The sequence below is a fragment of the Phoca vitulina genome, unplaced genomic scaffold (genome assembly GCF_004348235.1).
Source record: "Phoca vitulina isolate PV1807 unplaced genomic scaffold, GSC_HSeal_1.0 scaffold127, whole genome shotgun sequence".
NCBI lineage: Eukaryota > Metazoa > Chordata > Mammalia > Carnivora > Phocidae > Phoca > Phoca vitulina.
Genome location: NW_022589830.1, coordinates 44,737 through 59,724, shown reverse-complemented (window position 1 = coordinate 59,724; position 14,988 = coordinate 44,737). Strand labels below are relative to the sequence as shown.

The 14,988-nt window shown below is 54.7% G+C and overlaps 1 protein-coding gene across 1 annotated transcript; it reads left to right on the top strand.

Annotated features, from left to right (window-relative positions):
• Positions 1 to 229: 229 nt before the first annotated feature.
• On the top strand, positions 230 to 13,441 carry GDF10 (growth differentiation factor 10). The gene is made up of 3 exons (XM_032399061.1): positions 230 to 545; positions 9,503 to 10,428; positions 12,471 to 13,441. The coding sequence occupies exons 1-3, from the start codon at positions 230 to 232 to the stop codon at positions 12,660 to 12,662; spliced, it is 1,434 nt and encodes a 477-aa protein (XP_032254952.1). The 3' UTR covers positions 12,663 to 13,441.
• The last annotated feature ends 1,547 nt before the right edge of the window (positions 13,442 to 14,988 follow it).

Sequence of the window (14,988 nt, the reverse complement as noted above, 5' to 3'; positions counted from 1 at the left end):
GCTGGGGCGTCGCGTCGGCTCGGGCTTGGCTCGGCTCCACCGGGCTCCGGACGGCCGTGACCGCTGGCCCGGGGCTCGGGCGGCGCGGACGGACCGGAGCGCTCGGCTCCCGCCTACCTCCACTCCGCGCCCCGCGCGGATCTCGGCACCCAGCGCCCTCGCGCCCTCCGGTGCGCCCGCGCGTTCTCTCCTCCTCCCCGGCTTCGACCCATCGCCGCCGCCACCCACCATGGCCCGTGGCCCTGTTCGGACGAGCCCGGGACCGGGGCCCCAACTGCTCGCGCTGCTGCCTCTGCTTCTGCTGTTGCTCCGGGACGCAGGCGGCAGCCACCAGGCGTCCGCCCGGTCCGCCCCGCCTGCAGCCGCTGATGGCCTGGCTGGGATCAAAGACCCCTGGCGGTCCCCGGGGGAGGCTGCCGCCACTCTGGGCCCCGGCGCCCAAGACATGGTCGCTGTCCACATGCTCCGGCTTTATGAGAAATACAGTCGGAGGGGCGCGAGGCCGGGAGGGGGCAACACGGTTCGAAGCTTCCGCGCCCGGCTAGGTAAGTAGAGGGGGTACCAGACACCCCCCTTTTCCTTCTCCCCCTTCCTCACTTGTTCATCCTCCCCACCACTGCACCCACTTCTTCTCTTCCTTCTATTCATAGACTCATTCATTCATTCATTCATTCACTATTCACCAAGCACTCTATGCCAGGCCCTGGACCTCCAGTGGGGACACCAGAGTGGCAGTGACCCAGAGTTCCGGCCCCTAGGGTGCTCCCAAGACTGGGAGGGTGCCACACTGGCTGGTCTAGACCACCCCATACACAAGGCTTTACGCACAGGGTGGAGATGGTCCTGGACTGGGGAAGCTCCTGACTGGTGGTATGCATGTCATAGGACTCAGTTGTGTTGGCTCTTGACAGATGAGAAGGGCACTGAGTGGGAACAGTCAGGTGGGCATAAGGCAGCCGGGATAAAAGTGCCAGATACTGACCCAGGCAGGGGGCGTGAACCTCTAGCTGGGGGCACTTAGTAGGTTCCAGGGCTGGGCAAACAGAGTGAACTGAGAAGGGCCTCAGGTGTCTGGTCTTGGGTGCACACAACTGAGGCCTGAAGGCACTAACATGAAATGTTCAGACCATGGGGGTTTGAGGAAGGGTCCAGAAGCTTGGGCAGTGGGGGCATCATACTCCCCTCCCACCCTTGCCCCCCCCCCCCAGGCAGATTCTTTCCCCTGTCCTCACACCTTGGATGGAGCTGCACAGAGGTCACTTAGAGCACCTCCTCGCCCTGCTCTGAGAGCACTTCCATCCTGCAGCCTCAGCCACCTGCCAGCCCCGCTGGCCTACCCCTGGGGGCCCCGGGCGAGCAGAGAGGAGGCGCAGACTGGTGGCAGGGGTGGCGGGAAAACCCTGGTTGTCATGGAGACCACCCGTGGTCACAGAATGCCATTCTAGAAAGTGTGGGTAGGGGTCCACAGCAGCCCCAGTGGGGGAAAAGGCCATTCATCAGGAGAAAACAAAAACAAAAACAAAAACTGTTGGTCTCTAGGGACCGACCCCTCCTGAGGCGGAGAGGAGCAACCCCAACATTGGGGCCAGACAGTCTGGGATCAGGTCAGCCACCTGTTGACTGCTGGTTGTGTGACTCAAGGTAACACCTGTTACCTGGGAAGCTTGGCCTTGCATAACGGTGTACTGAGGAATAACTGCCACAGAGAGGCCTGGGCCCCCATCCTCCACTGAGCAGACCACTTGGTACTGTTCCGGGGCTCCATGCCAACTGGGCCTAACTCCATACCTCCCTGGTAATTTTGATTCATCACATGGGGTCCATTTCTGGAACATCATTATTAAATTAAGCCAGTCAAGAATCATCTAGCATGAACATGACCTTGGGCAAATCACTAAACCTCCTTGGACTTTACTGTACTCATCTACAAAATGGGCAGGTCTTACCAGTATCTTTCCTGTGGGGTTGCCCAGAGCCTAACACTGGCCAGATTAGGTGTTGGTGCATGTTGTTCCCATGGAAATACAAAGCATTTGTGTTCGGATAGGTGTACACTTGACTTTGCATCCATTAACTCAGTCCTCAGAGCCTTGTCTTTGAGGAAAGCAAGGTCAGCGAGGTCCATCCTGCAACAGGGGTGAGCATGTCCACTGAGCACATTCACTGCTGCAGCCCCCGGCATGGAGGTGCTTGGTCTTGTCTTTCCATTTGCACAGAACAGGGGTAGCACAAATCACATTGACGCATAGGGTGTTAGCCCTGAAAAGGAGCTGAGGACAGTACTTCACATCCAGCCATCTAATTTTATGGATAAGAAAACTGAGGCTGGGGTAGGGGGCCATTCACAGTGGCAGGGGCTGGCACCTCCCATGTGCCAAGCCAGTGTTGTTCCCACTGCTAGCATCTCTCCCCACCTCCATCAGAACCAGGGCTTAGGAGGCAGAGGATAGAGCAGACCATTCTCCGAGAGATCAGGATTATTCCGGACCAGTCTGCGACTTATTTGGAACCATTTGACAGCCTTGGGTCCAAGGCCCAGCCCCACCAGCTTTCCCTCTCTGAGCATGGGTTTCTGTGCACACAGCGCAGAGTGTGATTCAGCGGGATGCGGTGGGTTTTTGCCTGACACAGCATCGGCCCAGGCGGTTTGGTTTCTCACCTCCTCCCTTGATTCACATTATTAAGTGGCTCCCACCCAGCCCCTCGTCAGCCCTCAGAGATGCCTGCTTTGTGAGCCAGCAACCCAGCTGTGAGGAGCTGTGAGCCTGGGCGGGGACCCCTCATCTTATGGAGGAGGCACCAATGTGGGGACTTTAGCTCTGGTCCTGGAACATACTAGTACCATCCTGTGGCATGACAGTGGCCTCTGCAGCCTCAGTGGGGTAGTCCCTGCCACCAGGCAACATGGCTTAAGTTCTGAGTGCGGGCTGTGAGCCAGACTGCCGAGGTCCAGATGCTGAGTCAATGACCAGGGCAAGGGACTAAACTTGTCCATGACTCAGTGTTTCATTTTTTTTCTTCACTTCTAAAATGGGGCTAGTAATGCTCCCTTCCTTATAGGGTTTTTAAAATGAACTGAGATATATCAAGTGTTTAAGACAGTGCCTTGGGCATGGGTTCAGTAATTTATTAGATGCTATTACTATTATTTTAGCCACCCTTCTTCCCTCCCTTCCATTGCTTCCTGAAGTGTGTCTTGGTACCTATTAAGTCTACAGCAGAGGAGGGCGCTTCCGAGCCTGACCCTAAGGCTTAAGGTTAAACCTTCCCCCGTCCTAAACAATTGTGTTTAACTCTAAGCTTTTCCACTGACCTGTGTGAAATTGGGCAATTTACTTAACCTCTCTGAGCTTGATGTCTTCATCTCTAAATGAGAGTAATAATACATACTTATCTGCCAACAAGGCCAAAGGTCACGTTCGTTTCAGTTCCCCAAGTATTTCCTGAGCACCTCATTAGGTGGCAGGTGCCGTAAGCTCAGAGGACACACAGATGCACAGACTCTTGGCCCTGCCCAGAAAAGTGCATGACCTGGGGGGAAGGGAGAAGTAAGCGGAAGAGTATGGGCAGCAGAACAGGGGGCACAATGCCATGGGGAGGGGCTGTGTGAATGCTTGGGAGCCAAGGGTTGACACTGTCCCGGCATGGGGAGGGCCGGTGGGGAAGGGCCAGCGAAGCCTTCGCAGAGGAGGTAAGGCTCCAGATAGACTCTGAAGGGCAGGTGGTGTTTGGCCAGGTGTAGAAGTGAAGCAGCCTACTGTGTGCTGGGGACTGTGAGGACTGTGGTTTCTGTGAGGAAACAATGAGAGGAGAGAGGCAGGAGCTAGAGGTGGACCAGCAGGCCCAACCAGGCCATAAGAGCCTTGAGGGGCCTGAGTTTGGCTGCAGCTGTGGGCAGTATACGGTGTGCAGACAGTGGTGGAGGTAGAGGGGGAGGGAAAGGGAAGAGGGAGGGGAGAGAAAGAGGGAAGGAGAGATGCAGGAGGTGGAGAGAGAAGAGAGTATGAAATAAATTCGTACTTATCTGGAAACCATAGAAAATCACCGTAAAGAAAAGAAGTCATTCTTAATTACAAACCCAAATATAACCAGAATTAATAGTTTAGTAGAATATATATAATATATATTATAGGTTATATAAATATATTACCATATTCTGTATATAGTATATATATATTATATGTTAGATATATATATCATTTTTTACCCTAAGAGGATCATATTTTTAATGGGAAGGTAAAATTTGCTATATCCTCATTTAAAGTTACTTCTTTTTCCCATTACTGGTCATCCTGAACTGTTTTTCATGCCTTTCAGCCAGTTGCAATTTTTCCTGCGGAAATGGCTTCCTCCTTGTGGTCTTGACTTCTTACCGACTGGTAGAGGTTTTCTGTATAGTAAGGATATTGACTCTTCATCTATAATAGATGATTTCCTCATGTCATGGTGGCAGTGGAGGTCGGGCCATGAGTGAAGACAGTGGTGGAGGGACGCAGAGTTCAAGATGGGTGTGAAGAAACAGGATGCGAAGCTAGCAGGAACTGGGATTGGTTAGATGCAGGAGGGGAGAGGCCGTGGGACCCTCTGGCTCCTGCTGGAGGGGTGGACAGGTGCCGATGCCTCCCGCTGGGTATGAGGACAGGCGACAAGGACATGGTGCCCTGAGTGTCATAGTAGCTGGTGACACCACATGGCCAGTATGTTCTGAGCATGTGTTGGGTACCAGACACCATGGCGTGAGCTCTGCAGAGATGATCTTACAACTTTAGGAAATGCCTACAAAAACTCTGCGCAGCTTACAGATGTGGAAACTGAGGCTCCATGATTTGCCTAAGGCGCCACAGCTAGTAAGTGATGCAAGCAGGATTTCCTCTGGGACCTGCCTGAAAATAGACGCTTGATACATATTCATTCTCTTCCCTTCTGTGCAGCACCCCTGGTGGCCCATGGCTCCCTTCCTCCACCTTCCATTGGTGCTTGAATCTTTAGCCCCACTCTGGTGTGGGCTTTAGTCCTTTTAGTTCAATCTTTGGTCCCCCTGATGGCTGTTTCCAGGGCAGTGGATGAAGGGACAAATCTCCATGTGGCTTAGGTTCTGTTCTGAGAGTCCTCTTGGCCTGAAGGTTGGTCAGCAGGGTGCCTGGAGGGACCCTTGGGCTAGAGCCACCTCTTCCCTCCCCCCCCCAACCCAGTCCCATCCCCATTACCCTCAAGAAGGAGGCTGAGTGCCCACAGAGTGGACCCAGTTAGGATTCTGAGATTTCCAAAAATCCAAAGAAAGAATGGCTCATCTAAATAAAGTTAGTCCTTTCTTTCTCGGAGAGTTAGAACTCTAAAACATCCACATAATGACTTGTGTTTGCAAAATGTTTTGCGCTTCACAGCACATGGTCTTTGTGACATTCGCTGTTAGGTAGATCACCATTCTAATCCAAGTACACAGGGGAGCATGGCCTTGGGGTCAGACAGCCCTGGGTGTACGCCCTGGCCCTGCCCCTTACCAGCTGGGTGACTTTAGGCAAGTTAGATACCCTTTCTGAAGCTCCATCTTCTCCCAGAGAATGAATGACACATCTGCTCTCCTCTTTGTGAATTTGGGGAATCAAGCACATATACATGTTTGGGGCTTGGACCTCCATCACTGGTAAACGATATTATTCCCATTTTAAAGACAAGGAAACTGAGGCTCAAGCAGAAGTAACTGGACAAAGATCCTGCTGCCCAGTGTCTCCAGTTGGATGTGTATCATGAGCTTCATCTTCCTAAAGAATGAGGCTTTCTGGACTTTCAGGATGTGTTTGCTGAGCCCGAGGGCAGCAGGTCAGGGATCCCCCTTCGTTAACTGAAGCAGACAGATCTAGCAAAGACCCCACGCTTCCCCCATCATTCACCACTTACTTCCGGGCACCACCTCTCACTCAGGCTTTGGGCTAGGATCTAGGGATGCAGCAGTGCACAGAGCTGCCAAAGCTCCACTCCCTTGGAGTTGGTGTTCTAGCGGGGGGAAGAGAAATAATACCAAAGAAATACGGATCAGGAAGTTGGGAAGTGACATGAAGACAAATGAAGCAGGGGACAGAGTGACGGGGTTTCTCTTCCGGCCACAGGAGCCAAGGGTGCCCTGTATTTGAGATGTCCTTTGAGCAGAGAGCGAAGGGGAGGGGGCGGGGCCTGGAGGAGAAGGGGCAGCGACAGAAGGGACAGCAGAGGCAGAGCCCTGAGCGGGGAAGCTTCGTGTTGGAGGGACCAGAAGCCAGGGTGGCTGGGGCAGAGATGCGGGCGGGCAGGGAGGCAGGCCAGGTCAAGCAGGGCCTCTGCAAGGGGTTCCGTTTTGCTTTCGGGGCAATGGAGGGCTGTGAGCAGGGCAGTGGCCTGTGAGTGAATACACCCAGCACACCCGGGCCTCACTTGGACAGTGCTCTGTAAAGCGGTGAGAGGGCAGCAGAAGGGCGTCGTCACGATGACCCGTCTGTCTCATCCCTGGGCGGAGCCCCTCTGGTCACCTTTTCCAGGACCCCAGTCAGCACAACACTGAGCCCAGAGTAGGAGTTTACCTAATGTTTAGTGAGAAAGGGAGGGAGGCAGGGAGGGAAGGAAGAAAAAGAGAAAGGAAAAGGACAGGAAGGAGGGTGGGGGAGGGAAGGAGAGTGGGAGGATCTTTTCTTGTTGACCATGAGACATGGGAAATAGGAAATAGGGACTTCTCTTAGGGGTTTCTCTCTTGAGGCCTGGGCTCATGCAAGCCGGGAGACTTCCTGTAGGTTCCCCTTCTCTCGTCACAGCCTGGAGCCCCCTGCACTGCATGCATGTAGACACAGAGAGCAGAGCTACCCTGTGGCCCTTCACACGCTGGGGATGGGGGTGGCCCATCACCACCCCACAATTCCCCCAGAGAGGGTCTTCAGGCAGCAGGCTGCCTCATGAGGGACAAGCTCCCTATGGCCAAAGGTGTTGAAGCCACACAGAGGAAGGACTCCTGTCCTGAGTGGGATTGATCAGGCTGGGTGTCAGTCTCAGAACACACTCTCTGTGGTTCTCTGTCTGAAGAGGAGCAGTATTTGCTGTCCCTCTCCTGCATCCTGTGCAGGAATAACCTTCAGGGAAGGTCAGTCCTCCTCTCAGGCACTTCTTGCTCCTTGAGGGCAGGCCTCCCAGCGCCTTCCTTGGGCCACACCTGCCTCAGGCTGCTGTCCCTGGCATGGTGGTCACAGTCGTCCTTCTTCAGAGATCCTCTGGTCCATTAGCTCATCACTGGGAGGGAGGCTGAGGTGCCTTTCCTCTGGGGAGGCCTATCTCTGTTGCCCCAGTCTGCTGTGTCCTTCCTCACCAAAGGCTGTAAGTTCCTAGGCCAGAGATGCCTGCATCCTGCCGCAGTGGGCCAACTCTTCGGAAAGTGTCAGAAATGTCTGTCCTAGAGCCTCCTAGCGCATTTCCTAGCAAGGAATCTGTAGAAGAACAGTAGACTTCAATTGGATAAAAGAAAAAAGCACTTTATCTGCCTTGTTAGCTGGGTTACAACTCAGATAATTTGGATCACTGGAAGGATACCGAGCCGGTGTAGGAAGAGCTTGCTTGCTCTGCCAGCCTTGGTCCTTTAGGTGGAAGTGGCAGGGAACCACATTTAGGGGCTCCTCCTTGGTGCCCAGCACACTACATATGCTATTTATTTAATCCTGCAAACAATCATGTGAAATAGAGACCCTCACTGTCCGCCTGAGGCAGATGAGCTCGGTGTGGTCCTGATGCGGCCTGGGGACCTGGTTCTTAGGGCCCTGTCTAGCTTGGAGGATGGGGGGCTGCAGTGTTGGTGAGCTTGCACCCCATCCACACATCAACCCTAGATACACAAACTTGCCTGATGCTAGAGTCCTCTACGATACTGGTGAAACACAGATCCCTTGGCCCCATTGTCGCAGACCCTCTGAATCAGCATCTCCAGGGGAGGAAGGCAGAGAGCAGGAAGTTGGGGATACGCAGATCTTGAGCCCAGGACACCAAAAGCTGCAGTGTCTGGAGAAGCCAAGTTTAATTGGCCTTCAGGGCCCTGCCCTATTCCTTATGTGTGGAACACACTGAGGGGCTGCCGCTCTTCTCCTTGGGTTTGCTCTGAGGGTCAGATAAGGCAGGGTCTTTAGAGTGTCATCTAAATCTTGACTGACATTTATCAGGCCCTCTGTGGGTATGCTTTTTCCTTCCTTCCTCTCTTTCATGGTCCCTTGAGAGGACATGACAGTTCCTAATCGCATTGTGCCTTCTTCCCAATAGAAGGAAATAGCCTTAAAAGGAAGATTTTGATTAAAAAAAACAAAAACAAATCCCAGCCGATTCTGTGGGTGCAGATGTCAGGGAAGCTAAGAGCCTGGCCCATGCCCTTTGGGCGCAGCGTCCCTGCACACATGCACAGTGCTGTGCTTCGGAGCTCTGTGCCCCTGGCAGCTGTGCCCAGCAGTCCGTACCAGCACGCAGACACCTGGCCTCAGGAAGGGGAGCAGTAGGAGGGGGGCAACCAGCCTGGCAGCTCTGGTCTCCCGCCAGCCTGCAGTGTCACAGGGAGGCCTGGGGAACAACTCGTCCCTCCCACCCGGACCCTCCGGAGGACTTGGCCATTCAGAGAACTCATGCTGCCTGGGCTCGGGGCAGCTTCCTAGGGCCACAGATGAGGATGCTCGGCCTCGTGGCCCTGGAATACACCTGGTAGAACCAGGCAAGAAGGAAGAGGTGCTTGACAGCCCCAGGGATGCAGGGGCCAGAGCATTCTCGAGCTGCCGATGGGATGATTGAGGAATGCCAGTCCTTCTCATGATCTGGGCCTCTAGAGAGCAACCTGGTCTTTGTAGATTTTGTTGAGTGGCCTTGTGCAACCCTGATATTGCTCTTCCTTTGTCAAACAAGGCTTTATAAGCCCTTGGGCAAAACATGTAGCAGATGCCCAGACAGCTGTGCCCTCAAGTCCAGTTTCCCTCAGAAGGCACTCGGAACACAGGGGAGTCAGGGGCGCTCTGCTTCGTTCACCTTGTTTGGAAGAACGACCGCATTTAGTATCTGTGAAGTAGAGGGCTGGGTACATACAGGAGGGCGTTCTCACAGGGCTTGCGCCTGACTCAAAGCATCCCCCAAGCCTGATTCTACCTTATCTTCTCCATGGAGGTGTCAGTGGTATTTGTGCATTTGTGCATTGAGGACCCTGGAGTGCAGGGAGAGGACACAGGGAGGTGCCTGAGTACCCACCTCCCCGTCTGCTACCTCTTCCTTTTTGTAATGGGGTATTGACAATCCCCAGCCTCTCTGACCTCAATTCCTCATCTGTTCATTGAGGATAAGTAAGGGCGCCCTCCTCAGTTTACTGTGAGGATGAGCCAAGATGAGGGAAGCCTGGCTGGCCTGGAGGGGCTCCCTAAATGGGCATTCTTCCTCCATCCCAACGCTGAGTGGGAGATCCTGTGAGCACCGGGACCGATCTAAGAAAGAACCTAACCTGTTGTGGTCTGTCCTGCCCTCACAGAAGTGGTCGACCAGAAGGCTGTGTATTTCTTCAACCTGACTTCTATGCAGGATTCAGAAATGATCCTCTCAGCCACATTCCACTTCTACTCGGAACCTCGGTGGCCCCGGGCACGAGAGGTGCCATGCAAGCAGCGGGCCAAGAACGCGCCCTGCCGCCTCCTGCCCCCGGGCCTGCCCGCACACCAACACCTGCTCTTCCGCAGTCTCTCGCAGAACACAGCCACGCAGGGGCTGCTCCGTGGGGCCATGGCCCTGGCGCCGCCGCCACGGGGCCTGTGGCAGGCCAAGGACATCTCCCCCATCGTCAAGGCAGCCCGCCAGGATGGCGAGCTGCTCCTCTCTGCCCAGCTGGATCCTGGGGAGAAGGCCCCAAGGGTGTCCAGGCCAAGCCCCCACGCACCTTACATCCTCATCTACGCTGATGACCTGGCCATCTCAGAGCCCAATAGTGTGGCAGTGACGCTGCAGAGATATGACCCCTTCCAGGCTGGAGACCCGGAGCCTGGCGCAGCCCCCAACAGCTCAGCAGACCCCCGGGTCCGCCGGGCCACGCAGGCCACGGGGCCCCTCCAGGACAATGAGCTGCCAGGTCTGGACGAGAGGCCGGTGCACACCCCCCACGCCCAGCACTACCACAAACACGAACTGTGGCCTGGCCCCTTCCGGGCCCTGAAGCCACGGCCAGGGCGCAAGGACCGCAGGAAGAAGGGCCAAGATGTGTTCATGGCCTCCTCAAGTGTGCTGGACTTTGACGAGAAGACGATGCAGAAAGCCCGGAGGAAGCAGTGGGCCGAGCCAAGGGTCTGCTCCCGCAGGTATCTGAAGGTGGATTTCGCAGACATCGGGTGGAATGAATGGATCATCTTGCCCAAATCCTTCGACGCCTACTACTGCGCGGGGGTGTGCGAGTTCCCCATGCCCAAGGTAGGCTGGCTGAGCAGCAGCGCTGCGTTCAGCCCCTTGTCTGGCTGCGAGTCCCAGCTCTGCCCCTACTGGCAAGTCCCTCTGCCTTGTGACCTATTTCCCGGCTGTGAACTGGGGATTAGAACACCTCCCATCTATTCAAGGTGGGGATGAGTAGGCAGAGGTCCTAGAGTGGCAGCCTGTCAGGGGAATACAGCCCACAGATGGACGTGGTTTGGCTGGGCTTTTGAAAGGGCTGACTTAGCTGAGTTTGAATTTTAAATCCGAACATGTCTTCTTTTGAAAAGCAGGAGATTTATGCGATCTGAAGAGAAACCAAAGTAGGAGAATCCATCTCCTTAGGTGTGTGTTCCCACATAGCAGCTGCCTTACAGAGCTGGACTACATGCTGCCCCCCCCCCGGCCCCCCGGAAGGCAAGACAGGCCTCTAAAGCCCTTTCCTCACCGAGGCTCTCGTTTCTATTCCTGGTCTGGACCTCAGGACCCCGGGGTCTGTGACCAGTACAGAGCTGGCCTCAGTGGCTTCCTAGGGACTCCTCCCCACCCCCGCCCGCCCCTGTCTCCCACACAGGACAGGGATCCACGGGGCAACTAGCTCTCACCGTGCATGAGTCTGCAGGAAAGACAGCATGCAGCTGCAGCTGTTTTATCCACCATGCTGGCCCCGGGGTTTGCAGAGTCTCCCCTTCCCTGCGGGCTGGGTTGTGGCTCTGTCCGTCCATCTCCCCAAGGCCAGGCTGCGGTGGGCTGGCTGCCAGGCGAGGTCGGCCCTCCCCACAGAGCACATGCTTCCCTCCTGCTTAGCTCCTCTGCTGAGTTTCAGGTCATTCTTTCCCCTTCAAGAAAGGGAGTCCGTGCATAAATCCAATTTGAATGTAAATAAATCAGTCGGCTGGGATTTCCCAGCCACAGACCTGGGGCAGCATTAACCTGCTTGGGAATTAAGGGGCTTTTCTTGCATGTGCGAGAGAGGAAGGGAGGTGCCCGACAGAGTGACAGGTGTGGGCCGGCAGAGCCTAGCACAGGCCCGGGCAGATGCCGGATGAGCAGTGAGCAGGCTCCAGCCGGCTGACCCAGCGCTTACCTTACCAGTCCGGCTGACAGCCTGCCGCCTTCCTTGACAGCGGGCTGAGCCCGCAAATCAGATGCCCCTACCTTGCTGTCCTCCCCACCTCCCCACGCAAGGGGCCTTTCTCAGCAACGCACTACATATAAAACTTCCTCTGGCCCGCAATGAGGGGTAACTCCTGTGGCTTGGTCCTGTTTCTCTTGTTGGAGGTGCTTGAGAACAGCATTCTCTGTGTTTGTGGTGGGATCCTGACTCCTCTGGGTGTGCAAGGCTGCCTGGGGAGGGAAAGAAAGCCCGCACGGCCCCTGCAAGCATGGTCTCCAACTCGCCATGACTTTGGGCTGCTTCCTAACTGAGGGGTCTTGGTCAAGTTACTTAGACATTTTAAGCCTCCACTTCTTCACCAGTAAAATAAAGGTAATCCCACCCCATACGACTGATACTATGACAAGATGGGGTGGTGAGGTGAAGCAGCCCCCGACACCCCACAGTCAGACCCGCCTGGGAAATGAGCATTCCGGCCCCAGCATGCTGGTGCACACACACCTGTGGGCCTTCCCCTCCAGTGCTAAGGACGCTCACACGGGAAGCGTGTCGGAACTCCTGGGACTGGGAAATGTGGGCAGCTGTGGCCCGGGCAGAACAACTGGGCATCGCCCTCTGCACAGTTCCTGCCCAGGTCCAAGGACTCCTTGGGGATGAGTGATGCACAGGTGCCCCCAAGTGGCCAGTCATGTAGGGATGTAACTTCCCTCCGGGAGACCCAAAGGGCAGGAAGGCCTGAGGCTTTTGCACACCTCCCTGGGACTCAGTTTGTGGCTGACTTCAGAGGAAATGTGTGCCCAGCCCTGGAATCTCACCTTTTCTTCTAGGTCAACACCTTTTCTGTGGCCTCCTCGAGGACGTGCGGGTGGCACAGTGGGTGGGTGAGGGCGGAGCGCCTAGGTGACCGTGCTCCTTTCTTGCCTTGCAGATTGTCCGCCCATCCAACCATGCCACCATCCAGAGCATCGTCAGGGCTGTGGGCATCGTCCCGGGCATCCCAGAGCCTTGTTGTGTTCCCGACAAAATGAGCTCTCTTGGGGTCCTCTTCCTGGATGAGAACCGGAACGTGGTTCTGAAGGTGTACCCCAACATGTCTGTGGAGACCTGTGCCTGCCGGTAAGACCAGCCACTCCGGGATGGAAGGAAACCTCCGTCCCGCTCCACACCCAGCAGGGCAGCGTCCTCAGGGCCTTCTGGGGTGAGGGCTTCGTAAGGGGTACAGCCGCATATGCGGGCAGAGCTCACAGGCACCCTTGCCGGGTCCCAGAAAGATCTGTCCCCCCGGGGCCCATCCTGGGGTCTCTCATTGCTGATGACTTAGCCCCCTACACGCCAGTCTGAATCTCCTGAAGGAATCCGGGAATTAGCCCTCACCTGAAGGCTGCTCATCGTCCATCCCCTCTGCTCTGAAGAACTGAAAGCCGAACGGGTCCACCATGTTGGCTTTTGTGACCCCTCCTCTCATCACCGGGAAAGAAGGCTGCAGATGTGAGGGGACCTGCTCTCTTCACAAGGGAAGAACCTCTGTCTAAACAGTCAGTTGAAAACACGTTGGGCCACATACTGATACTGAAACGCAGCACCTAAATAATGGCATGGACTTTGAAACTCCGCTGCAAAAGCTTTCACACATACAGTATGCACATATAACCAATCGTGGTTTCTTTTTCTTAATATATATTTTATTTTAAAACAAAGAGGAGGGAGTGGACACCATTCCCCACAGAGGTAATCAGGCTGGTTAAGTGTGCATTGTTTAAACATGTCTATTGAAATAACACATGCAGTAATATGTTGGAATACTAAAAAATAACCAAGATTTTTATATTTTTGTAAATTATACTTTCTATCCTGTAGATTGTGTATGTTATGTGTTTTTATGGAAAGCTAATAAATTAAAGGTACAGTGGTATCTTGAAAAACTGAATGTCAACCATTCCAAAATATGGATAGAGCCCCACCTACAAATATGATGTCTTGGCGGCCGCTGGGCCTCCGTTAGGAGCAGAGCCCCCCTAGGCCTCTCCACAGCTGTCTCTATGCTAAGCTCTGGAAACCAGCTAGTCCTATGCCTTCCAGCATCCGGCCCGCGCCCGCTTTGCTGTGTAAGTGCCATCCTGGGCTCATCCAGGCGGGAGAGGGCCCCAGGCAGGCACAGTGGTCTCACAGAGCTTCTTCCCATCCTTAGGTTCAGAGGGGACATTGAGTGACTGAAAGGTGTCTGAGACATTTAAAGGAACATTTGTGGTACCCTGGGTAGAGACCTCTTACTTGGGGTAGTTCAAGCAAGAGATTCAATGGGAAGCAGTCTGGGGTGTCTCCTGAGGTCCAGGGGCTTCTGCTTCCTTGTCAGCAGCCCCATCCCCAAATAGCTTCCCGTAAATGGTTCCCTTACCCCCGAGCTGACATCACCCCAAGCAGGCATCAACTCTAGTGCCTGAAGCTGATCGACCGGCATTTCTGAAGAAGAATCTGGCTCCGATTTGGGGCGGGTGTATAACAGCCCTTCAGATGGGACCTGAGAGAATGATAGAGCCCCAAGTCTTACTTGGAGGAGATTGAGAAGCCATGAGCAGTCCTCTGAGAGGGAACTTAGGAGGAGAAAAGAAGCCCATGATGTCTATCTTAAGTCAGGCTCCTGAGCCGAGCGTGCCTGGGCAAGGGATAGATGAGGAAGTGCTCCCAGGAAAAACAGGCAAGGAAGGGGAAAAGCTGGTCGGGAGGCCAAGAAGCCAGGCATCCCAGATCCTGGATCTTGTGGGGAGCTCTGGAGCTTAATTATACCTCAGGGTTCGCCCAGCCTTGAAGCAAGGGAGCTGGACATTCAGACCTCTTTTCCAGGTTGCTCCCAGGTGGGGAGATGGAAACTCCCAGTTCTCTGGCTCTCTTCGTGGGAGCTCTAGAAGCCCAGGTGGCCTCTGAAGAAGGCTGCGGTGGCTGCAGCCAGAGGCAGGACAACAGACACTGGAAGGAGTACCCAGAACAGGTAGGTGTGGGGAGGGGTCCTCAGGGCACCAAGCGGAGCCCAGCAGTCTGCTCAGCGTCTCCTCCGAGGCGCTCCAGCTGGTCCTGGGACATGTGTGGGGACAGCAGCCCCGCCCAGGTGGACACAGGTGAGGCAAGGGGGTGGTCCTTAGCACACACGCGGCCTTATTCCTGCAGGGACTGGGCTGGGCCTACAGGATCCGTTCTCTGGATGCTGGGGTGTCTCAAACTGATCTGCATCACATCTAATCCTTTTTGGAACATAACAAGATATAAATTAATAGCAAAATGAATAAAAATATTGCGACTTGATAAGGGTCCCAATACCTTTCTTCTCAATATAGATTCTTCCTTTTTCCTTGCCCCCCTCAATTTTTTCTCATACAGTGCTCCCCTTCCATTTCTTGATGAAGCTGGGGTGGTCCTATAAGACTTCTTATTCTTTCTGGCCTTCGCAGTTT